At 49.4% G+C, this 25,900-nt stretch overlaps 1 protein-coding gene across 2 annotated transcripts in view; it reads left to right on the forward strand.

Annotated features, from left to right (window-relative positions):
- Window positions 1–25,900, forward strand: part of LOC147609675 (alcohol dehydrogenase class-3-like) — a 99,556-nt gene that overhangs the window by 24,700 nt on the left and 48,956 nt on the right. For both annotated transcript variants that reach the window (XM_086787449.1, XM_086787450.1), the window contains one exon: window positions 12,607–12,932. In XM_086787449.1, the coding sequence (XP_086643575.1) occupies window positions 12,607–12,932 (326 nt within the window). The remainder of the gene's footprint in view (window positions 1–12,606; window positions 12,933–25,900) is intronic.

A 25,900-nucleotide genomic window follows, 5' to 3' on the forward strand; every position in this document is an offset into this window, starting at 1 on the left:
TAAGCATAGCTCTCTCACTGGGGTGATACAAAACTGTCCATGGAAACTCTCTCTCTCTCTCTCTCTCTCTCTCTCGTTAATACAGTAGGCTGAGATGACCTGTGCGCTCGTTGAGACGACTTGTGCGCTCGCCTGTTGAGATGACCTGTGCGCTCGCTGAGAAGTGCGCCTGCTGAGATGACCTGTGCGCCTCTGCTCTATGCGCACCCACCTGCACGCCTCTTCCCACCTCCGTGCGCACCTCTGTAGGCTGCCTCACTGCCCTGTGCGCAGGCCACCTCGCTGCTTTGCTCTGCCCGCTTCTCTGCTCCACCCACCTGCACGCCTCTGCCGGCCTGTCTGTGCAGGCCGCCTCGCTGCTTTGCTCTGCCCGCCGCTGTAGGCTGCCTCGCTGCCCTGTGCGCAGGTCGCCCTCCCTTTTCCCACCCACCTCGCTGCTTTGCTCTGCCCGCCACTGTAGGCTGCCTCGCTGTTCTGTGCGCAGGTCGCCACCCCTTTTCCCACCAACCCTTGCTCAGGCCCCCAAGGTAGCAACTAGTAGGGGAAAACATGTCTCAACCCCTGGGTAGACCTCCTGGAGACTCAGACACTAATACAATATCATTAGCATAAAGCATAATATGTACTGAGGTACCTGCTAGATCAACTCCATCTCCGCTTCCCCGTGTAATGAAGTCAGCCACCTCATCAATGTATAACCCAAATAGCATGGGGGAAAGTGGGCATCCTTGCTTCACACCAATGGTGCTAGCAATAGTCTCGGACATACTTCCTGGGCATTTGACTCGCCCAAAAACCTGCTCATATAATGCATAGATGCCCCATGTCATATCTGCTGGTATGCCAAGAGACTGCAGGTGTTGAAAGAGCCTTTCTCGTGGTATTGTGTCAAATGCCTTGCGGAAATCCACAAGGTAGCAATAGAGCTTTCTCTTCCTCACTCTGGCCTGATCAATCATACATCTCAAAGTGAATACATGGTCAGTGGTAGAGAAAGCTCTCCTAAGCCCTGATGAGCATAAACTTGCTCGCTCAGCATATAAGCTAAGTCTTGCTCCAACACTGCACCATAGAGTTTGGCCAACACGTGGCCAACCATAACCGTCCTGTAGTTGCTCGGATCGAGCATATCCCTTGTTTTATGGATCGGCATAATGGTGTGCATTGTCCACTCCGCAGGCAAACCCTCTGCTAGTGCCCTGTTAAACAGGTGTGCAAGAAAAGGAGCCAAAGAATCTACTGGATATATGAGATGCTCACCCTGTAGGCCCATATGGTCGGCGGCCCCTCCATGCTGTAGATGGCGGATAGCTTCCTTTACCATCGAGTGGGTAAAGAAGCTAGCTGTGGTAGGTCGAGGCTCCTGTGGGGCTGAGGTATAGGTGGCTGCTGTGGGGCGTGGTATAGGCCCTCTGCATATGTGTGCCATGTCTGTGGGTCTGCAATAATGGGTGTCGGTGTCCGGGGCTCTCTGAAGTGCCGCCATGAGATAGGGCTTTCTCTACTCATGAAGAAATGGAAGATCTCTAGCTCCTGTATCTCTACGAAGGCCCGCCTTTTGTGGCGAGTAAGTCTCCTCATCTCTCTCCTCGACTCCTGCTCTGTGATGGCTCCCAAGGCTCTCTGTATGCGGAGCCGTGAGTATAGGGCTCTGCACTCGTCATCATACCATCTGTCTTGGGGCATAGTCCCAGATCTTGCAGGCTCTCCTAAGTGGACACGATGTGGGAAGCTCTGTAATGCAGCCGTGTGTAGGAGTGATGCCAGCTGGGCTGTAATGGTATCCATAGGTGCTAGGGGATCCATGAGTAGGAGCCCATCCTCTACTCTGCCAGTGTATATGTCTGCCATGTCATGTGAAGTAGATGGTAGTGTGTGGCGTCGGTATATGTGGGGGGGGCTGGTGATACTGGTGATCTGGCTAGTGAAAATGCCAAGTATGTATGATCTGCCCCAATAGGACGAGGTGGGATGGATAATGAGGTGACAAGCTGTGATGCCTCCAAAGACCCCATAATGTGGTCTACCACCGTGCCTCCGGTCCATGTATGACCCCCATGTGGGAAGCATGTCAGCCCTCCTGATCCCGGCCACTATCAAGACTCCTGCCAAATGTGCTCCTGGTTGTCCCTGCCTGTCTATGTAATCCGAGATCTCGTCAATGTATAGACCAAATAGAGTAGGAGACAAGGGGCAGCCCTGCTCACCCCGATAGTGTTGTGTATGATTTCTGAGTCACCTCCTGGAGCCCGTACTCTGCCTGTGTGACTGACTCATAGAGTGTAATGATCCCCCACAACATCTCTGCTGGCACTCCCATATCCTGCAGTCTCCTCATCAGTCTGGCCCGTGGGACAGTATTAGAAGCTTTGCGGAAATCCACAAAGCAGCAGTGTATCCATTGCCTGTGAGCTCTACCCTCCTCAATGATCCCCCGTAGTGTAAAGATATGATCTAGTGTTGCCCTCTCCTGAAGCCTGCCTGCCCCAGTGCTCTGAGTCTCTGCTCCTCGGACCATCTACTAAGCTCATGCTCCAAAATGGAACCATAAATCTTGACCAAGGTGTGACCAATCATGATAGTCTTATAGTTGTTGGGGTTCATGGGGTTACCTGCTTTCAAGATAGGTACAATAGTATTCGATGACTAGCTGACAGGGAAGCCTCACATAAAGCCCTATTAAACATGTGAACCAGTAAAGGGGCTAGCGTGTCCCTAGCTTGGGAGAAATGCTCGGTGAGGAGTCCATCATGATCCTGTGCTCTCCTAGTCTGCATCCTATCAATAGCATCTCTCACCATGCTGAGGTGAAAGAAGGAAGAGTGCGGGGGACGAGGTTCGGGTGGATGGGGGAGAGGTGGCTGCTCGGGGACATTGTAGAGAGAGGTGGCATAGGTGTGCCAGGTGCTGGGTGAAGTAATCGGAGTGGGAAGGCGATGATCCTAGAAGATCCTCCAGACCTCCTTACAGTCCCTTCCAAGAAATAGCTAGTATAGCTCCTGCTCAAGCCTTGCTAGGTAGGCTCTCTTCTTTCTCCGTGTGAGACGTCGAAAGATCACTCGCGCCTGCTGGTGAGTGGTGGATCCTATTGCCATCTACCGATGTAGACGGGCTCAAGTATCACGACATTCCTCGTGGTACTAGCTATTCTGTGTGGGACAGTCCCTCTTGGTGATGTAGGGGTGGCTCTGGAGTGTGGGAAGGTGGCTACAGCGGACGTATGGAGGGTGGCTGAGAGGTGTGTAGTAAGCTCATCAAGTGAGATGTGGGGGTCGAGGTCGGAGAGGATGCGGTAGACGTGATCAGAATAGATGGAAGAGGTTTCTCTGGTGAAGTGGTATCTCGAATGGTGATGGGGCAAAGCAGGTGGTTGCATGGTGTATCGGCATGTGAGGGAGAAGGCCAGGTATGCATGGTCGGCTGCTGCAACACCGATGGGGTGAGGAGAGATGGTAAACTATGGAATGAGTGGGATTAGAGAGAGGGATCCCATTAGATAGTCCACTGTACTAGCTCCATGTCCGAAGGGGTAGGAGGTGAAGGAGTTGGATCTATCCTGTGATGTCTGCTCTAGATCCGTACCCACCATGTCAATCTCCTGGTGCATGGGATCATCTGTCCCCCTTCTAGTACTGATTTTGCTCCTCAGTTGGTGGCGCCTAAGATGGCCAGCTGCAAGTGGGGAGGCAAGTAGTAGCATATAGGTATGTTGCTGGCTTGGGGGCCTGAGCAAGGGCGGGTGGTGAAATTCGAGATGCAGGCAGCGAAGAGAGAGAGAGAGGGGTGGCGCAGAGAGGGAGAGAGTCGAGGGCTGCGAAGAGAGAGATGACCAAGGGTGGGTGGGGAAAGGGGACGAAGAGAGAGAGAGAGATGCAGGCAGCGAAGAGAGAGAAAGATGCAGGCGAAGAGAGAGAGAAAGAAGAAAGAAAGAAAGAAAGTTATATTAACGTCCACGGGAGGCCGAATCCGACCTATGGGACAGATCAAGTACATCCATTTACATTCCACTCTGGGTATCGATGCAGGCGAAGAGAGAGAGAGAGAGAGAGAGAGAGAGAGAGAGAGAGAGAGAGAGAGAGAGAGAGAGAGAGAGAGAGAGAGAGAGAGAGAGAGAGAGAGAGAGAGAGAGAGAGAGAGAGAGAGAGATTTTATTAACGTCTTCCAAAAGACCGAACTCGGCCTATGAGACAAATCGGAGTACCTGTATGGGGTGTCCTCTGTCATGGAGCTCTATTACTAGGAGAATGCAAAGCTATATGCATGGAGTATACAATCATGATATGCAACCTAGCTAGCTCCATCCTGTACCATACTGGGGGTATAAAATGGTATACATCAGTGAAGGGGGTGTCCACAGCTCCCTGAAGAACATGCCTAGGTGTGCTCTGAAGCGAGCCAGTCGCTCCACACCCTCTCTGTGAAACTGAGCTCTGATCTCTGTCATCTCTCTCTGGTATAGGCGTGGTGTCCGAAAGCCAGGTGTCCTCTGTCTCCTGCGGGCTCTAAGTGTCTCTGCTCTCTGGAGAGAGAGATATTAAGCGTCTACTAAAGACCCAATGGGCCTATGAGACCAAAGTGATATACAATGATGTCCATGGCATATCTCATCATGGAATGGAAAATAAAACAGAATGAAAACATAAATATAGGTATCTCACTGGGGTGATACAAAACTGTCCATAGAAACTCATCATGGAATACTAAGAACATAAAAACATGGGAGCAACATCAGCTCCGAGTAGATGGTATACCACTCTTCAAAATATCTTGGATCTGGAGCTGATGAGGTGATCGTGGCCGACGGGGTGGGGGTCGAGGGCGTTGGGCACGCTGGAGTGCAGAGGCTCGGTCCGAGGTAACTCCTCTCGGGCGAGGTAGGTCCACAGCAGCTTGTGGAGGGTCCACAAGATCCATAATGTCGGTGTCCTTCATCTCCTGGGTCAGGAAGAAACTGGTGATGGTTGGTTGCTGAGGGAGGGGGCGGGGTTGCTGGGGCCTGTGTCTCAAGAAGGTGTCCTTATGTCTGTGGAGCTCAAGCAGGAAGAGGCCCAGGCAACGCTGGTCCTGGAAGTCAATGATCTTGGAGAGTGGACCGAATCCCTCACGAAATAGACAGTGAAACCTCTCGCGGATCTCATAGTATACTCGGCAGCGGCATATGTAATGCTCCTCCGTCTCAGCCTCTGTGTGGCATAGTCGGCATATCCTCTCCTCTCTAGGTGTCCATATGAGCTTCCCGGCTCTGAAGATGTGCTGAGCTCTACTTGTCTCCAGTGTGAGGAAGAAACCCGTATCTGGCCAATCGCAATCCGCATGGCATGGGACATGTGAACACTCAAGTAGCCCGGCTGCTGGATGAATCCATCCTCAGTGAGTGTGAGGAAGTGGTCTCTGTAAAAGTGCATCTTCGTGGGGAGCTCCAGGGGTGTGATCCATGTGCAATGTGTGTAGAGGCTAAGAAGATTTGACCGGATAACCCAGTTGGTATCCTCGTGAGATAGCCGAAAAAAAGGGACTCCAAACTGTACTGAAGGGGGGGTAGGCGGCCCATGCAGAGCCCATATACTGAGAACCAAGTGAAAACTAGTGCATACCATACTCCAGAGTGCCCCTCAAGTGCTAGCTGTCTGCAGGACTCCAGGTCAAGCGAGAGAAATGAAATGATATATTAACGTCTCTAAGAGGCCATAATGGCCTATGAGACCAAAACTGAGAGTACATCTGAAGTTGGTGTCTCATCAAAGAGAACAACTAAATGAGACTAAAAAGTACATTAAATTGATTGTCTTACAGTTCTAAAAACAGAATTGTAACACTCTGAGATGATATTGAGTAGAAAATATTGGAAAATGTATATCAGGTAGATCCGTGTATGCTGATCAGTTGAAGTGTTGCCCTCTCCTTAGATCAAGTATCTCCGCCATGGGGCTGCCTAGAATGGAGAGGTCGTAGAAGCGAGGTCAGCGCGTCCGATGCCAAGCAATAATGGCTCTGATCTGGCGATGGTGAGGATGTCGTGGTTGGGATCGTTGTGGTCATGGCCGACGAGTATGACAGAAGATGACTGCTCTATTAGTGGTGACTCCTTGGGAGCGTGGTCAGTGCCTTGATGGCCCAATGGAGAAGGTATCAGGAGGTGTGTGGGCTGGGTTGCTAGTGCTAGTGCCGAAGAAATCTGTCAGGGTCCTTTGTCTAGGTACATCATGGCTCGGTCTGCTGTCTGCCAAGATGGTCTCTCTGTGTCTCCTGAGCTCAAGTAGGAACAATCCCAGGCATCCCTGTGAGAGAGAGTACATCGTGGGGAGTCTGCATTCGCAATGGGTGGTCTCTTTGATTCAGAAGAGCCTTCTTCTTATGAAGAAGCACATGAGAATGAGCATTGGTTGCAAGCTATGCAAGCTGAAATTTCTTCTATCATAAAGAACAATACATGGGATCGTGTGGAAATGCCTAAAGGCAAGCATGTAATTGGAACAAAGTGGGTGTACAAAGTCAAAAGAAAGTCTGATGGTACTATTGACAGGTACAAAGCAAGACTTGTGGCAAAAGGCTACTCCCAGAAAAAGGGAATAGATTATGAAGAGACTTTTGCTCCTACTTCAAGAATGACCACAATAAGATCAGTGATTGCATTGGCTGCCCATAAAGGATGGAAAGTGTATCAATTGGATATCAAAACTGCATTCTTAAATGGGGATTTACAGGAGGAAGTATATGTAAATCAGCCCATTGGTTTTGTAGTTCCTGGTGAGGAACATAAAGTATGCAGGTTGCACAAAGCATTGTATGGGTTAAAGCAAGCTCCAAGAGATCTAACCAGCCAAGGTTATGAGAATAGTCCAGCTGAAAGCACATTGTATGTGAAGAAAACCGATGCCGATATTCTCATAGGCATCTTGTATGTAGATGACATGCTCATTACAAGTACAAGCAAAGCACAAATTTCAGCTTTCAAAGCTGATTTGAAAGCTGAATTTGATATGTCAGATTTGGGGCCTTTACACTATTATCTCGGCATACAGTTTATGCATACAGATGATGGCATTGTTATGCAGCAAACTAAGTACATAAAAAGTTTGCTAAAAAGGTTTCACATGGATGAATGTAAGCCCATTTCTACTCCGGTAGAATCAGGTGTACGGCTTACTATGCATGATATTGGAGAGCCTTTTGAGGCCGGCATTTACAGCCAGGCAGTGGGATGCCTCATTTACTTGTGTAACACGAGGCCAGACATATCTTTTGGGGTGTCTGTTGAGCAAATTCATGCACAGCCCAGGCACAAAGCATTGGCAAGCAGTCAAACGCATTTTTCGTTATCTTAAGGGTACCCTGGATCTTGGTTTGTTCTATCCCGGGGGGGCAGCTTGCAGCTTCATGCATACAGTGATTCAGATTGGGCTGGTGATTATGATACCAGACAATCCACCAGTGGGAATTGTTTTTTTCTTGGCAGTTCATGCATATCTTGGTTGAGTAAAAAGCAACCCACTGTTGCTACATCTACTTGTGAGGGTGAGTACAGGGCAGTCTTTACAGCTACAGTAGATTGTGTATGGTTGAGGAGACTATTGGCTGATCTTCGTGAGTGTCAGCAAACACCCACCACCATTCTCACTGATAGCCAGAGTGCTATGGCCGTGGCACGTAATCCAGTATTTCATGCACGTACCAAGCACATTGAGATTCATTATCACTATGTCAGAGAGAGGCTACATGCAGGGGAGATCACTTTATCTTATTGCCCTACACAGGATAATGTTGCAGATCTATTCACAAAGGCTTTACCTCGAGAAAAGTTTGAAGCTTTCCGCAAAGCTTTGGGCTTACTCTCATAAGAGAGTGATCTGCTACCTTGTACAGGTTCACACTTCCACTACAGGGGGGATTTGTAGGCATATGCTCACTTATGGTAGTGCTATGTGTGAACAGGGCTTAACCTAGGGCACTTTTTCCCATGTGGTTTTTCCCCTTGGACATCAAGTGTGAAAGGACACTCTAACATATAATATTTTGTACTTCTATATTATATGGATGTGGCACACATGCAAGAGTTGACTTGCATTTTGTGGATACCACACTTTTGGCTCTCTCTCTCATTTCTGTGTGTGAGCTTCTCTACCCTGCACCTAACCCTAATGTGTAGGTTTGTGTGTGTGAGTGTGTGAGTCCAACACCCAACATCTTTATGTTGCTCCTCCTCCTCTCGAATGATCCTCATTTGTTCCTTGATGGTATTCAGCTCTTCAATAAAGGAGGACTGAAATTTTCCATCCTCAAGATTGCTTTTTGAAGTGGCTTCCAACTGCTTTTTGAGGGCTGAGATTTCAGCCGCTTGACTCTTAGCATGCAATTTGGCCTCCACTAGTTCCTCCTTTAAAGCTGAAATCTTAGCCTCTTGCTTGGAAGATCTCTCTTCGAGCTCTTGGATTTTGTCAAATCCCTTCTCGAGTTTGGAGAGGCGGTTTATGATTGCGGTGACGAAACAGTCGACCATCTTCTTGTTTTCTTTGATAATTGTGCCGAGCTTGTCCTCCGCCTTCACGAGCTCCTCTTTAAACCCCGTCTTGGCCATGACTTTTTGCAGATTCCCACACAGAGCGAGCGAGCGAGAGAGAGAGAGAGAGAGAGAGAGAGAGAGAGAGAGAGAGAGAGAGAGAGAGAGAGAGAGAGAGAAGGGTGGGTGGGAAGAGGGAGGCAGGCGAACAGCGAAGAGAGAGACGGAGAGAGAGAAATGAAGTGGAGTGGAGTGGAGTGGAGTGAAGTGAAGTGTTATATTAACGTCTTCAAAAGGCCAAAGTGACCTATGAGACCAAAGTTACAACCATGTGACATCTGATACACTGTCTGGAAAAGAAAAGAAAGAACTGAAGGTAAGTATCTAGCCCTACAATACATCAGGAGCATCTGGAAGCAGCAACTAGGGAGAGTGGGAAGCTAATGCTACTAGTCAAAATGGGGTACATGAGTACATGGATACATGAATACATGAATATGGGGGAGTACAAAAGTAACAGTTTACAACAGTATATCACTGGAGTGGTAATCATCCTAGGAGCTCTAGTATGGGTCTCTGCCGGATGGCCTGGATATCTGCCATAGTGAGATGCCTGGTCGGACGAGCCCGATGCCTCGCAATGATGCTTTGAATCCTCCAGTGTAGGCACCGTCTCCGATGTGAGGATCCGCGAACCCTCGAGCGTCTGGATTTGCCAATTGGATAACTATCTCAACTAGAGTCCCACGGGGTGCCCACGGCTGGGCTGTTGGCTGTGTGTCCTCCCGGGTAGTCCCTCTAAAGAAGTCAGTAATTAGTCTCTGTGTGGACTCCCTGCCAGTTGGGCGTCTGCTCCTGATAATGGACTCTCTGAGCCTGCGGATCGCCAGGAGATAAAAACCCAAGCATCGCTGATCACAATAGTCCATGACTCTAGCCAGTGGTCCAAATCCCTCTCTGAAAAGGCAATGGTAGCGCCCTCCGTCTCTGGCTTTATCCAACAAATCTGACAAATCGTGTCCCCTGGAGGTATGCCTATGAATCTGCCTGTCTCTATCTCTAACTGATGTGAAGAGGTGTGGATCTGCCCAATGGCGCACCTCAATCCATGAGACTGATGGGTATCCATGTAGGTCGGTCTAAGTATAAAGCCATCCTCCGTGGTGCGGAGAAGATGGTCTCTATAGAATGCCATCTTCGTCCCCAACTCCTATGAGGGCTCTAGCCATGTCCTCCTAGTGTCTAACTGAATGAGGTCCTCTCTGATGACCCTACTAATCTCAGAATGTGTCAAGGTGAGAGAGGGTGCCTCCAGAGAGTATTGGGAGGGTGGAAGTCTGTCTAAACTGAACCCATGGAGCTCAAAGCAGGATGCTATCTGCGCATACCAACATGAAGTGTCTCCCTCCATGGCTAGCTGATGAGAGGACTCTAAAGCAAGTCATGCATACCGGTGTCGGGGAAGCTCCGAGGTGCTATGAATGAAGGACACTGATCTGGCAAGAGCCTTGACTATGATCGGTGGTGCTCCCATCTCGGCTCTGATAATCTCATGGGGTACCGAGGCCTTAGCCCGAATCATCCTGGGGATCATGGACACAAGTGGTCTCTCCATCGATCTCCATCCATCGTATGTGCGTCCTGATCAAGTGTGACGATCTAGGCTAGGCCCCCAGATTCGTACTCCATATAGCATAGCCGATGTGACCAGCGTGTCAAAAAGCCACAGCTTAGTGCGTGGCTCCTAAAACTGTACATGTGAGCACATCCTCTCTAGACCTCCTAGTGCTGCATATCCTCTAGTCAATCTGGCCTTTGCTGCCTCCCTCATGGAAAATGTGGGCCCAGTGAACACCACTCCAAGATACGTGTATGAGTCAACATACTCCACTGTCTCCTGCCCATATGTGAAAATAGGCGCTGATCTCCAGACCCACTGAGCTGTAGTGTTAAACACCATAACCTTGGTCTTACCAAGGTTAACTGAGAGCCCACTGTCCTGTGCATAAGCATGTAAAGTATCCAAGTGCCTCTGCATACCCTCTGGTGAGTCTGCTATAAGCACAATATCATCAGCATATAAGAGCAGAGGTATCCAAGTGCCAGCCAACTGGGCTCCTCTGTCCCCTCGTGTCCCAATATAATCAGAGATCTCATTAATGTATAGTCCAAATAGAGTTGGAGAGGGCGGGCAGCCCTGTTTTACCCCTATAGTGGAGTGTACTGGCTGGGAGAGACCCTCTGAAGTCCGCACCTGCCCAACTACTGTCTCATAAATTGCCATAATACCCCAAATGAGCTCACATGGAACCCCCAAGTCTTGCAGCCTGCGCATCAGTCTAGCTCTGGGCACTGTGTCAAAGGCCTTGCGGAAATCCACAAAGCCATAGTAGATCCTCCTCCCATGTGCTCTGCCCTCGTCAATGATAGCCCTGAGGGTAAAGATATGATCCAAAGTAGAGAATCTCCTCCTGAAACCGGCCTGTCTCTGAGCTCGGATCCCTTGTCTCTCTGCCCATCTGCTCAACTCCTGCTCAAGGATAGAGGCATATAGCTTGGCCAGCGAGTGACCAATCATAATGGTGTGGTAGTTAGTCGGCAGGCTTGGATCTCCAGACTTGAGTACCGGCACAATCGTGGAAGTACTCCAAGTCCTCACACATGGCTCTATTAAACATGAGAGCTAGCAAGTCTGCAATCATATCTCTAGCATGTATGAAATGCTCTGTGCCCTCCTTGTATGGAATCTGTTGATGGCCCTCCTCAGCATCTCTGCTGTGAAGAAGGTAGAAGCGGGTAGACAAGGCTCTGGAGGGTTCAGTAGTGGTGGTTGCTTTGGCATTGTGTAGAGGGAGGTTGCATACTCGCCCCATGTATCTGGAGAGGTAATGGCCGGAGGCGGGGGGTGCTCTCTAAGCAATCTCCAGGCCTCTCGGAATCCTGACTCAAAAATAGCTGATACATGTCTCTCTCCAGCCGAGCTAAGAATGCTCTCTTCTTCTGCCGAATGAGGCATCGGAAGATGATGCGTGACTATCTATATGTAGTAACACCTGTGGCCACCTCTATTAACGTCTTCATGGTATGCAGAAGCACTTGGATACTTTACATGCTTAGTTAACCTTGCTAAGACCAAGGTTATGGTGTTTAACACTACAGCTCAGTGGGTCTGGAGATCAGCGCCTATTTTCACATATGGGCAGGAGACAGTGGAGTATGTTGACTCATACACATATCTTGGAGTGGTGTTCACTGGGCCCACATTTTCCATGAGGGGGGCAGTAGAGGCCAGATTGACTAGAGGATATGCAGCACTAGGAGGTCTAGAGAGGATGTGCTCATAGGTACAGTTCCAGGATCCATGCACTAAGCTGTGGCTTTTCACGCTGGTCACATCGGCTATGCTATATGGAGTACAGATCTGGGGGCCTAGCCTAGATCGTCACAGTCGATCAGGACGCACATACGATGGATGGAGATCGATGGAGAGACCACTTGTGTCCATGATCTCCAGGATGATTCGGGCTAAGGCCTTGGTACCCCATGAGATTGAGCTCAGATCAACTGGCACAATTTGTGTGGTTTTTGGGTGGGATCTTCACCCACCCGGGCTAAGGCCTTGGTACCCCATGAGATTGAGCTCAGATCAACTGGCACAATTTGTGTGGTTTTTGGGTGGGATCTTCACCCACCCGGGCTTGGTGCCTAGTTGAATCATTCCAGTGGGCATCGGGCATGAAATATCTTCGGTTCTACTTTACCTGTACATTTGGATTGGCTGTACACATATGCCACGGGTTTGATATTATCTTTTGATTTCCTCTCCTTAGTAGCTAGGTTTGTTAGTTTATTTATTTTTGATCTTTCAAATGCTATGTTTTTGTCTTTGTCCTTCTTCACTATTATTTCTTTCTCAAATGTCTCAATTCGTAAGTTCAGATTTTTTTAACCTTATGAAGGTATGTATATGCCAAGGGTTATTCATTGCAAACTTGCACCATTTTTTCAAAGATTATGTCAAATCCTGTTCATAGCTTTTATCATCATAGACTAGTTTGCTGCGAAATTATAATATGCAAACCCATGAAACCGAAGGTTTTTTCTGGCAGGATTGTTGAGAGCATTGGAGAGGGCGTCACAGAACTGAAGCCAGGCGATCATGTTATTCCATGCTACCAAGCAGAGTGCAGGCAGTGTAGAGCTTGCATTTCAGGGAAGACAAACCTTTGTGGAAAAGTCAGATCAGCTACTGGAAATGGGGTCATGCTCTCAGACAAGTCCTCAAGATTTTTGTTGAACGGTGAACCAATTTATCATTTTATGGGAACGTCGACGTTCAGTGAGTACACAGTTGTGCATGATGTGTCAGTTGCTAAAATCAACCCTGCAGCTCCTTTGGACAAAGTTTGCCTTTTGGGCTGTGGCATTCCCACAGGTAGGATTACACCGATTATTATCATTTCAATCAGTAGTATTAGACTAATTTCAAGCAAAAAAAAAACCCTCTTATCCACAGGGCTGGTACAACCCTTAGACTGAGATGTAGTACTAGAAAAGGAGGAAAAAACTTTGCAATTTGTGCTCTTTTGAAAAGTTCTTGTGCCGGTTCTGACTTTAGTAACCTGCAGTGCTCCGTAACTTCTTCCTTCATAGGATATAAGCTTCAATTCTTCTTATATGATGTTGTAAAGTTTTATTAGAATGCTTGTTTGGGCCATCATCAACTGGTCATGTAAATGCACCAATTTTGGGCTTGTAAAGATTTGAATGGTAACTTTACCCCAACTTGTAGTCATCTGCTGAACTGTTTTGACCTTATATGTGATCCTATGTCTTGCTAATTATCATTTGCTAATCCTGCTTGTCCTTGTACAATGCTAGGTCAGGCTGACGTAGAATGAAAGAGCTCCAAGTTGCATTAGTCTTCTTCTTTGCAGCTGACGTCATTAACGCCTTTCACAATTTTTGCAATTTAGGCCCGTGAGTAGCTTGTATCATTTAAACAATGGGCTGAAGTATAAAATGTTGTCTTTTCACTGCAGGCTCAATGACTCGTTCAATTTATCTCAATGTATTTGTGCAGTCTCTTCTGAACATGTTTACAAAATTAGATCTTTCATTGTAATTTCTAGGTATAGACTGATCTTTCAATCCGAGCCTATTTCTCGAGATTGTTGATGAGGACCCTCTTTCTTTTTTAAAGATAAATGTGAAAGCTATGCAAGCTCCTTGGCTTGTGATGGACTTGCTTTAGGATTGAATGATTTCAGAAGACAGTGTTTTCAGCCTTGGGATTGCAAGCGATGGTGAGATATCATGCTAGGAGTGATGCACACGTATATATAGGGCTGGAACCTTCTGGTCGACTGGAGAAAGAGCTGGTCGACCAGCCCTAGGGGTAGTCATGACGCTGAAATCCACTCAAATAGGTGTGCATGAATGGGCACCTTCTTGAACAGCCCCTATCTGGGGTGGCCCAAAGGGCCACCCAAAGCCATTTCCTCCATGTCCCCCCAAGATTTGGTGTCGCTAGTACCTTTCCTAAGGGTTCCACAGACCGGGGTGACATATTTAACCAGATTTTGTGTTGACGTGCAGTGGCCCTAATAAGCGCTCTGGACAACTAGTCCACTTTACACCATACATGAAGGTTACAAGTATGCGCTTGACGGGCATTACATTGACCTCTGCGGGACGTGCACGACACTAACCCTAAGCGGTACACTGGCTACTTGTCGCTGGATAAAGGCTTACAATCAATGTGCGTGGTGTTTTGTTGGAAATCGGGTGGGGGCCAAGTCCCGGGAGGTCACCTTTCTCAACATCCCCCCTTGGTGCCAACTTGTCCACTTTTCCTTAGCTTGGAGGTTGAACTTGTCCATGTTTTCTTGGCACAAAGTTTCAGCTTGGCTTCTCTTGTGGCTTAGAGGTTACACTTCAACCCATGGCTCTGATACCATGCTGGGAATTGGGTGGAGGGGCCAAGTCCCGGGAGGTCACCCATCCGAGTTGTGTTCACACCAATGCACGCTTAATTAGAGGTTTCCTCAAATTGGTCTAGCCATCCAGACCCCAAAACCTTAAGACGATGGAGGACCTCCGGTCTATCCATTTTGTGGACATCTCCTAGTGCTACGCCTTGGCACCACTTTTTTTTTGTTCCCCTAGGAAAGAGATCCTTCTTTTAGTTAATGAAAAACAGCCATGATGGGCTAAGTACAACCACGAAGGGTTGGATACAAACTCGCCTCCATGTACAAGGTGGGGATAAAATAATTGAAAGGGTGGAGAAAGATGCATTTCCCCTCCGCATGGCTGCTCTATGAGCAAAAGGCTATCTAATACAAGGGGAGAGGTGGCCGGGGGGGGGGGGGGGGGGGGGGGGGGGGGGGCGCGTTTCTGCATGCGGTTTGAGCCACCCTGCAACGTCCCTCCTGATCGCGGAGGGTATGGATGATGTCGAGCCAAATGCCCTTGATGGACTCCGCAAGTGGAGTGTGGGTACCCTCTATGACTTTGCTGCATCTAGCTCTCCATATATCCCAGGCTTCAATGCTACTGCAAATCTCCCATCTCTGGCATGAGCCCGGTCTCCAATGATGAGTAGATGGGACCGGGACTGGTTTCGCCGAAATATGAAGGTGAGAGACTTGAAGGGCTAGCCCCCCACCTTCCTCCTCGTAAGCCTTGGAAACCTCAGCCTCTTTGGCCCAAGCGACAGTGCCCCATCTAATGATACGGGTCGAGGTCCTGTCCATCGTGAAGATGTGGAGGATCCGCTGCCAAACCTGTTGAGCCTCGGGCAATCCCAAAGACTGTCGCTAAGACTCATGACGGTGGTTGCACCTTGGACAAGCTGCTGGTTGACCACCGATGGCTAACCACGTGCCAACGTCCTGTGTGCTGTCAGCCAAAGAAAGAGGGTGATCTTTCGAGGCCGAAAACTGTCCCGAAGCCTCTTCGAAAAATCTGAGAGAGAACGTTGTGAGAGGCCCTATGATTGCCAATGTGCTGTTGCTGTCGGGGTCCCATCAACCTTCGACATTTGAATCTTGCGGCCCAGCCGCGTTGTGTACGCGAAAAAGGGGGTATCCTGAGTCTCCTCCTGTTCTAAAAACGCTCCAAATTCTCCAAAAAAAGTTTTTTTTCAGGAGGTCTTATTCCATTCCTAGTCGCACACGCGAAACTCACACCATACTAGCCACACACACACCCACGTACCAAAAGGGGATATCACCCTTCCAAATATCGGGCACTTTGTAGGCAGTGGACAAGCCATGGGACGAACCCCACCAGTTAGTGGCTTGGCTGATTGGAGTGAACACCCTCCACAGCCTTGGTAGAACTAAGCATCGCAAGTTGTGTCGCGATCTTTGATGTCCATGGCTACCATCATCCTTGATCCAGAGTGTGAACTTGAAGCCATGGGACGAACCCCACCAGTTAGTCGCTCGGCCGATTGGAGTGAACACCCTCCACAGCCTTGGTAGAACTAAGCATCGCAAGTTGTGTCGCGATCTTTGATGTCCATGGCAACCATCATCCTTGATCCAAAGCGTGAACTTGAAGGGAAAATATTGCACACTCTTTTTACCACAGGATCGTCGAAGAGGAACCTAGGTGGGAGCAAGCACCATGACGATCGAACAATGATGGCCTAAAGGCTAAGGTGTGTGGATGGATGCCTATGTGCCCACCTGGACGTGAACACAGCCTTTGTATAAGATGTCTCCAAGAGGATTTGAACCCACGACCTCCCGTATAAAGTCCAAAGTCTTATCCACTAGGCTACCGCCTTGAGGACTCAAAAAACGTTTTAGTATTTGTTGGGTGCTCAAATCTGCAAGTCGTCTAAACTTGCAATGCATGAGATAAAGAGAGAGAGTAAATCGTTTCCCTTTAAACTTCTATTCATATGTTAATGGTAAAAAGAGCCGGTCTCTTATTTTTATTTAAAAAAAACAGTACATGTTTTTTTTAAAACAGTTTGCCAACCTTGCTTTCTTCCCAAAAAAACAGCACGTATGTATAAAAAACGACTTGCATATCTATTTTCTTTAAATCTAAAAACAGCACAAGTTTTTTTATTATTTTTTTATTATTTTTTATTTTTTAACAACGTATTTTTGCTTATACAGTCTGCACCCGCGTTTTTTTTATAAAAACGATATACCTCGTTTAAAAAGTTGACACTCATATAATGGACTTGTCAGAGTGTCTTTGAGCATTGTACCTACCAAGGTAGAATAATTTTCTAGGGGTTACAATCAAGGAACCTTCCTCAGCCAATTAGAGGACTGGATTCATTATATGCATTCACTCTCAGCGTGGCAAATTCATGTTTAAACTTGTACCTTGTGTGTAGAGAGGCAGCCTTGGCATACATGAGAGGAGAAGTTTGAAAAGTTCCAGGTCTGTGACCATGAGTCTAAGACCATATGATTATGCCCTTGGTTGATTTTAAAAAAGCAACAATTACTGATTTTGTGATGCATGAGCATGTGTACATGCAAAGGTTACTGGTGCTACACATGTGGACAAGGTCCCAAAAACCCACTTGAGCACTTGATTCTAGAAAATCAAAGGAAATCCCACCTGTCCTATGGGTTGCAAACCATGGACAGGGAAATAGGTGAGGTTTACTTTCCTAGTGAGTGAAATTGAGCTTTGTTAACGAGAAGTTGTAACTGACCTCAAGTAGTTAAGAGGACAATCGTGCTAGACACACATCAGCTGGGTGTGAAGTGATCAAACTGATAGCTTAACTAAATTGATAGTTAGCTAAATTCATGAACTGTTTAAACTTTACGACCTATCTCATAACATCCTTTGTGGATGGGAAGGGTCCTATGTACTCCCAAATTAGATTATAGAGTTTCGGTCACTTAGCCGCATTGCTGTGGTGAGTAGTAGAGAAGAAGTGATAGGCAATGTAGAGGTTCTTCATGCTAGGCCTCTGTTGGTTGAGCAAGTGGTGTGGACCCTTCAACATGAGGTGGTTGGTAGAAGCGATCCACACCTTGTGATTGGCAAAAAGTATATCAGGACATTATGCCCTTATCTCACAGCGTGATGCTGAGAGATGAGGCATCTTTATGGCGAGGCTATGTTGGTGGGAACTCAACTCGAAGCAAAGGTTACAAGCCTTAATCCATGAGTCCTTACTTTTTTCTTTTTTTCCCAGGAAAAAGATCCTTCAATTAGTTAAAGAAAAAACAGCCACAAAGGGCTAAGTACAACCACAATGGGCTAGATACAAACTCGCCTCATATAAGGGTGGGAAACAAGTGATCATGAGGAGAAGAGATGCTTCTCCTCCGGCGAAGGCTATCTCATGCCGCGGGGGGGGGGGGGTGAGAAACAACCACACAGGTAGTCTGTAATGCCAAATGGGGTCACCGCCTCTATATATGAGAAAAGGGCCAGGCCTCCAAAGTCTCAAGAAGGCTTCCCGCTGCTTCCACATGCGGTCAGAACATCCCTGTAGCTTCCCCCACTGACCGCGGAGGGTGTGAATAATATCAAGCCATATGCTCCTGATGGTTTGAGCCAACAGAGTGTGGGTACCCTCGATGGCCTCGTTGCATCTAGCACGCCAAATGTGCTAGGCTGCGATGCTACTGCAAATCTCCCATCTTTGGCATGAGCCTAGTCGCTAGTCACGTGTACGAGGGGATGTGACTGGTACTGCTACAATACGATGGTGAGAGACCTGAAGGGCTGGACCTCCCCCATCCTCCAATCGCTCCAGCCTCAGTGGCCCAAGCGACAGTGCCCCAAGTGATGATCCGAGTCAATGCGCTGCCCATAGCGAAGATGCGGAGAATCCATTGCCAAATCTGTTAAGCATTTGGGCAATCCCAAAGGCAATGTCACTGAGACTCTTGATGAGGGCCGCACCACGGACATGAGCCGGGCTACTTGAGTGTTCACATGTCCTGTGCCATGTGGATTGCAATTGGCCAGATACGGGTTTCATCCCACCGCCTCAGATTTGAGACAGGTAGAGTTGAGCGCATCTTCAAAGCTGGGAAGCTCATACGGAGACCCAGAGAGGAGAGGATATGCGGACTATGCGACAAAGAGGTTGAGACAGAGGAACATTACATATGCTGCTGCCTAGTATACTATAAGATCCGCGGGAGGTTTCACTGTCTATTTCGTGAGGGATTCGATCCACTCTCCAGGATCATTGACTTCTAGGACCAGCGTTGCCTGGGCCTCTTCCTGCTTGAGTTCCACAGACATAGGGACACCTTCTTGCGAGAGCCTCGGCCCCAGCCACCCCGCCCCCTCCCTCGCCAGCCAACCATCACCAGTTTCTTCCTAACCCAGTCGGCCACAAGCTCCAGATCGAGGACATGCTCCACTGCCATCGAGCTACCTTACCACGTGCCATAGCTGAGGGAGACCTCTCGGCCATACTCATCAGCCCCATGCTTGATATTTTGGAGAGTGGTATACCATCTACTCGGAGCTGATGTTGCTCCCATGTTTTTATGTTCTTTGTATTCCATGATGAGCTTCCTTGGACAGTTTTGTATCACCCCAGTGAGATAGCTATGTTTATGTTTTCTTTATGTTTTATTAACCATTTCATGATGAGATATGCCATGGACATTATTGTATCACTTTGGTCTCATAGGCCCATTGGGTCTTTAGTAGGCGCTTAATATATCTTTCTTTCTTTCTTTCTAGTCTGCCCTGGGATCCAATAGAAAAAGTGGGCAGACCACTCTCCTCATCTGCTCCGTGATACCACGAGGATATCATGTGCAAGTGAACACTCCTCACCACACTGGGGGAGTCGGGTTTGGAATAGGCATCAGCCACTCCTGACGGATAGCCGAGTCAATGTCCAATGTGACCCTATCTCAACCCCGAATCCCTGTCAAGCCTCGCTCCTCCTCCTCCAGGGGTAACTGCCTGTGTGCAATCCAATCTCCAAAAGACCTAGCTAGTCTTGTGCTCAAAGCTCCCCAAGATACATGCAGTCGGGCCCCTAACATGTGGCCACTGGGTAAACGGATCAAGGGGTTCCAAACCAAAGGCTGTCGGAGCCGCTCCTCTGACGCAACTATAACTATCTCTATGAGGGTTGGCCTAAGATGATCCCAAGCCCGAAGTAATATGGCTACCAATCTGTCCTCAACAGCCACGCTTAAACCACAGGCTCGCACCTCTCTGAAGATCCATCGAGTACTCTGTGGCCACGAGCCCCCAAGGCTCAGAGTGCGGGCTAAAATCCGGGACTATAAGAAATCCTTCCAGGGCTCACCACCAAGGACTCCTCTGCCAATCAGCTTGCCCATTAGGGCACGGCTCTAAATAGCAGGATCGATCAAGCCAAGCCCCCCTTTGCTACGTGGCTGAATGATCACTTGCCATGCCACCTTGGCCCTAGTTGTCCTCCCATCACTTCCGGCCCATAAGAAGTTCTGGATCAATCGATGTACCTCGCCAATGCATGCCCGAGAAAAGGCCTAGCACAAAGTGATGTACCACATGGTGGCTACAAGTACCTGGTTCGCCACCACCACTCTGCTTGCTAGGGAGAGCCTCGCCGAGCTCCAATATAAAAGCTTCTTCCGAATACTCAGAAGAAGCGGGGTGAGCTGTTGCTCGGGAGAGAGATCAATGCCAACCTGGCAACCAAGATATCGAATTGGAGTGCCCGTCGGGATCCACTAAAAATCCTCAACTGGTTGCCAAGTTGGGGCGGGTGCTAATCCTACCCAAAAACCACACGCCAAGTTGTGCCAGTTGATATGTGCTCATGATGCGCAGCAAAAAACCTTGATCGCCTCTGCAAATCTCTGTAGATTCCCCACATCTCCTGCAAGGAAAGCTACTGTGTCATCTGCAAACTCTGAGTGCAACAGCTCCTCCTGTGTGCCGAGGGGAAGACGCAATCCCTGAAGCCCAGTCTCCTCGGCGGATAGAAAATTACTCATGGCCTCTAAGACGAAGAGGAGGAGGTAAGGTGCCAAAGGACAGCCCTGTCTAACCGAGCACGAGCGCTGAGGGGGAATCTGTCATCACCACGGGGGCTGCCTGAATGAGAACCTGGCTGTATGAGGCTGAGTAAAGTCCTGACACTCCACGAATCCACTCCATGGGGAATCCCAGATGGGCACTAATCACGTTCTCCAAGTGGCGCCACACTGTACGAGCACGAGCGTATGGATGCTCCGGAATCCATTGATGAAAATAGAGGTATCTGTAAGAGGGGGGAAGAGGTACTGCGACTGAAGTATGCATGAAGACAAAGCGGCACCTCCAGGCTGGAGCCTACCATCTCCACGTCCTGGCTTCAATGGGCAGAACCTCCAAGCTCCATCCTAGCCAAAGGCCAGAAATGGGTGAGAATGTCACTTGCTACTAGGAGAGCTCGATTGCCTGGCCCTTGATAGCAACAGCCACCATCTTGGGATCCCCCACTGTCCTCTCGGGGCTGCACTGAAGAGGAAAGAGAAGATCATCACGCCGTTATCTCACACAGAGGGCCTAGAGTGGTGAAGAACCACGCATACCCAAACACGGGCTACTGTCTCCTCAAAAATATCAGTCCCTTTCGTCAGCAAACATCGGAAGAAACTATAGTCCACTGGTTGTCCCACGATCCTAGGAGCCCCACGGTCCACCTGGGGACTCTGACGGAAGAGCCCTCACGGGGGAAGTGGCAATGGTCATCTCTACCGGCTCAGAGAATCCATGAATCAAGCAACAGACGGATCCTGTCGGCTGCCTTCGCTCTGGTTCGCGGGCTGCTGGGGGGCGACCAGAGTGTTCGTGAGAGGCAGAGGGGGGGGGGTGGGGGTGGGCGGGGTGATCGGATGTTAGGGGCGGGGAAGGGGAAACTGCGGCGGTTAAAGTCGGTATCGAAGCAGGGAGAAGAGGGGGGGGACGAGGTTAGGGAGGCGGTGAGGGAGGGCGGAGGGGTGGTGGAGGGATGTTGCTGGGAGAGCTCCATCGCAAAGGACAGTTGCGGGGGTGGGCTTACCGGGGGCTCAGAGAGGCCGGTTAGCCTCTCAGAACACTAGGGGTCGAAGGGAGAATCTCGACAAGGGATCGGATGCCATACTCGTGCCACTCTAAGACTGGCGAGGGCGCATCACCAAAGCGAGAATCTTGAGACAAAATCCTCATAACGATTCTCTGATAGAACGGAATCCTCTTGAGATCTGCCAGCCTGGCGTGCGCGGTGGCAGCCCTCAGCTCGGGTGGTCGTCTGGCGGCCCAGGTGCACGCTAACCATCCGCCACTCGACAGTAGCTAGGTCATCCGAAGTCGGGGCCTAGGGCTCTGCTGCCTAAGGGCCTTTCCCTCTCCCTCGTTTCTCCTGTCTTCTCTTGACGGCAAGCCAGGAAACCGCCTCCAGCGGTTCCTCCACCCGTTTCTCCTGTGGATCCTCAGTGGGGGCAGCGAGAGAGGCGGGGTGAAAAGGCTCGGGGGAGGGGGGTTAGGGGGGGGAGGCGGCGCTGAAATGCCCACAGAAGGGGGAGATGGACAGCGGGGGCAAGAAAAGGAGGTGGGGGCGCTGGAATGAGCACAGAGCGGAAGTCGAGCAGCGGAACTTGGAAGAAAAGGACGGGTGGGTGGCGCAGCAAACAGAGGGGCAAGCAAAGGAGGGAGGAGAAGAGGGGCAGCGACCACAGAGAGGAGCGTAGCAACGCGATAGAGGGAGGGGGGGTTGGGCGCAGGCAACACAAAGAGGAAGGCGGGGGGGGGGGGGGGGGGGGGGGGGGGGGCGGGGGGGGCAGGCGATGCAAAAGGGTAGGAGGCCAAGAGCTCACGAGGGTAAGTTACCCTCAGCTTTCCCTAAAGTTGATCATGCAGGTTCATTGTTGTGCATTCTATAAGTCCTTACTACCTTGTTTTACTCGAAAATGTCTCATCCCAATCGCTCGATTTGCACGGATGAGCCATACCAACACTCCCATATGTTTTCATTCGGATAATCTTGAGTCGGAATATTTTCTCCCAACAAAGGGTCACCCTCTTATTTAGAGCGGCAAGATTAGCAAAAATCCTTGCTTCTTGCCTTTCATCTTTCCTTCCATGAAGTATGACCTCACATTTAATGTTTCTTAACTTAGGGACAGAAAGGGACATGAGGAGGCTCTGAGTTTCATGCAAGTGTGTTTTTGATTACAAGAAGTTACTTGATTAGCACGGATGTAGGCAAGTTTTGTACCTTGAAGGGAGATGCAAAGGCTGGTTGATTGAATCACCGGGTTGTGTGAAAATGTCCATTTGGGTGGATGGATTCGACAGCTCTAGAGACGGTGATTAGAATGCCCATTTGATTGGGCAAGATGGAGGATTCTTCAGTGGGTACCTTCATGAAGTCCAAGCATATCGTGCACAGATAGAGGGCTAGTATCCCTTGTGAGTGTGTAGACACCACGATTGTGATTCATGGATGGAGAGAGGGCTGATTGACAAAATCTCTCTAATTCCAAGGCAATGTGTGGAAAATCTCCATGTGTTGTTAAGATACGAATAATTAGTGACGTGAGGAAGCTTATGTGAAAATCTTATCTCAAGAGAAGACCCAAGTGACCCAATAATTAGTGACGCAAGAAAACTTATGTGAAAAGTTTATGACAAGACGAGACCCACTTGATTAAGAAAATATGGCTTTTGAGCTTGGAGCTCACAACCTTGACAAGTCCCACCTTGCACATTGTTGTGTTCCAGCCTTCCTTCACCCTATGCACCCTTAGCCATCCCTTCATCCTCCTCTTGTCCTTTGCCATCCCCTACACCGCCCCTGCCCCCGCCCTTCATCCCACCTTTCAGCTAGCCAGTTGCCGCCCCCCTCGCCTTTCAGCTACCCCTTCGCCAGCCCATCGCACCCCTCTGCCAAGCATTCTATCCCACCCCCCTCTGCATTGCCCCTCAGTACATCTACCATCCCGATCCCCCCCCCCCCTAAGCCGCCTGTCTTTCGTGCCATCCCCACCTCGCCATGCGTAGCCTGTCGTCATCTATTGCTCCTTCGCCTTTGCTTGCCCCCTCCCCCTACGGCAACTATAGGCAACAGAGCCACATGCACGATGAGATTCCCCTCACTCCGATACTTGTTGCCATCAACGGTGATTTCCTACCTAAACGGCTCACATTTTCTTCAACGGGCTTCAAGGCCACTACTTCATCTATCGCTAGATGGGACACCTTGCCAGAGCATGCCCCCATCGCCACATGACATCACCTAGGGCATCCGGCGACTAGGCGGCAATGACTCCCCGGCAACAAAGCCCCCATCATGTACTTGTGTTCGACAACCACCACCCCCCCTCCCCCCCATGTCACTAGGCGGTGCGTGCCCCATCCAACAAGGAGTCGGACACAAGTGGAAGACTGTTGATAGCACAGCAACCGCCAGCATGCCCAACTACAACGCCAGCGCCAACGTCAACATCAGAGCTCGCAACGTTGCCATTAAGGGATAGCTACCCCCAGAGGCTCAAGAGAGAGACCTTGTTGGGATCCAGGGCAAAGTCCGACTTAGCCTCAACGTCGACTCTTCGATCCCTCTGTTAGAAGTCATCTCCTGTCTTTATCTAGACACCAGGGCCTTTGTTGTAGGTGTGCCCGCCTTTGTAGGTGTTTTCTCATTTTTCCTCACTCCCCGTATTTTTCCCCCATTTTTCCATATTTTTCTTGGCTTGGGTGGATGCCGAGTGTTGATAGGAGAGCCCATGAGCTGGCCGAGTGATGCTTCAGGTCCACGACCTCTCACATGTGCTGGCCGACTGTTGACAGCTGGTCGACTGGTTGTCTTGGCTGGTCGTGGAGGTTCACGGCCTGTCGGCTGCCCTTCTACAGGCCGACTACATCATTGGGGCCATATAAAATGGCCCCACAGCCCCTTGCCATTGTTGTATCATCATTCGGGATCTTCTTTCTGTATATAGAGTAGAGTTACACGCCTCTCTCTCCATTGCTATCTATTTTCTGCACTTGCTCGTGTTTCTAGATTTTGTCATCATCTCCGCTCTGTATTCTGACATGGTATCAGAGCCCTAGGCTCTTGATAGTTCTTGGGATTTGTGTGAGCAAGAGGGGGACTGTTGTGTTGCTGATTGGTGGACTGTTCGGGACTGTTCGGGAAGAGGACAAGCAAGAGAACGGCGGGCTGATTTGCTGGACAGCCACTTGCAGGTGTAAGTTCTTCTTTGTTCCCGCCCACCCACCCTTTTTTAGATTACATCCCTGCAATGGCAAATCTGCTTGAGATGCCTGAGAGACATGTGAAGATCCCTACACTCCCCACGTTCCCGGTGGACCATCAATTGGACAGGAACAACTACGGCATACGGAAGGTTATGATGGAATCTCTTCTAGAGTCTTACGACCTTGCTGATTTCATCGTTGTTGGGGTTCCACGGCCAGAAGTAGAGGAAGGGGAGTTACCGTCGATTCGTAAGGACCGGGAGGCACAGACACAGTTGTGGGATCGTGTCAACGCCAGGGTCCGTTCATTTATCTTCCTCAATTGCACACCACAGGTAATCAATCATGTCAAGCATATGACGCTCGCTAGAGGTATTGGCAACATTTGGCTTCTCTTTACAACAGGGTATCGCCCATGAAGAGGATTTCCTTGGAAATACAAATGCGGGTTATGAGCCCTGCAAAGTCGTCGACGATGCGGGAACATATTAACAAGCTGCAGGCTCTTCAGTAGGAAGTTCTCCATGCTGGGAAGGAGATATCGTCAGAGGACATGGCCATAACGTTGTTGTCGCATTTACCCTCTCAGTACTCAGCATTTTACTCGTCTTTGATTACCAGTGGCAGGCTCAGCACCATCACATGGGAGGAGCTTGTGCCCATGGTCTTGGACCAGGAGGAAAGATTCGCGAACCCTCCCCACAGGGCGGAGGTTCGGAGGCCTTAACTGCCAACGGTCGAAAGGCCGTAACACGGGCAAAGGGAAGGCTTCATCGGAGAAGTCTTCTGAGATGAAGTCCAACGTTGATCGCGAGAAACTAAAGGTAGAGAGGACCTGTAATGATTGTGGCGAGAAAGGCCAGTATTGGAGGCAGTGTCCCAAGCGGAAGACCGAGAAGGGTGAAGATTCCTCAGTAGCAATCATGAAGACTCCGGCTTTTTTGCACTTGGAGGTGATGGACACCGATGTTTCATTTTCTTCAGGCAGGGAGGAGATTGGAGGACTCTCCGCAACGGATACTCCGAAGTGGATTCTAGACAGTGGTGCTTCCAGGCACATGACTCCTTCCCATTCAGCTTTACAAGATCTCTGCAGGTATTCTAGTCACGTTCTTACTGGGGATACATCCACTATCCCAGTTCACAGTGAGGGCAAGTTGGAGATAGTTCCTGATGGCAGAGGGGAGAAGCATTCCTCCCAGGTGTTGTATGTTCCGTCAC

This window comes from Cibotium barometz, chromosome 51 (assembly GCF_041138505.1).
Source record: "Cibotium barometz isolate CiBa-2024 chromosome 51, ASM4113850v1, whole genome shotgun sequence".
NCBI lineage: Eukaryota > Viridiplantae > Streptophyta > Polypodiopsida > Cyatheales > Cibotiaceae > Cibotium > Cibotium barometz.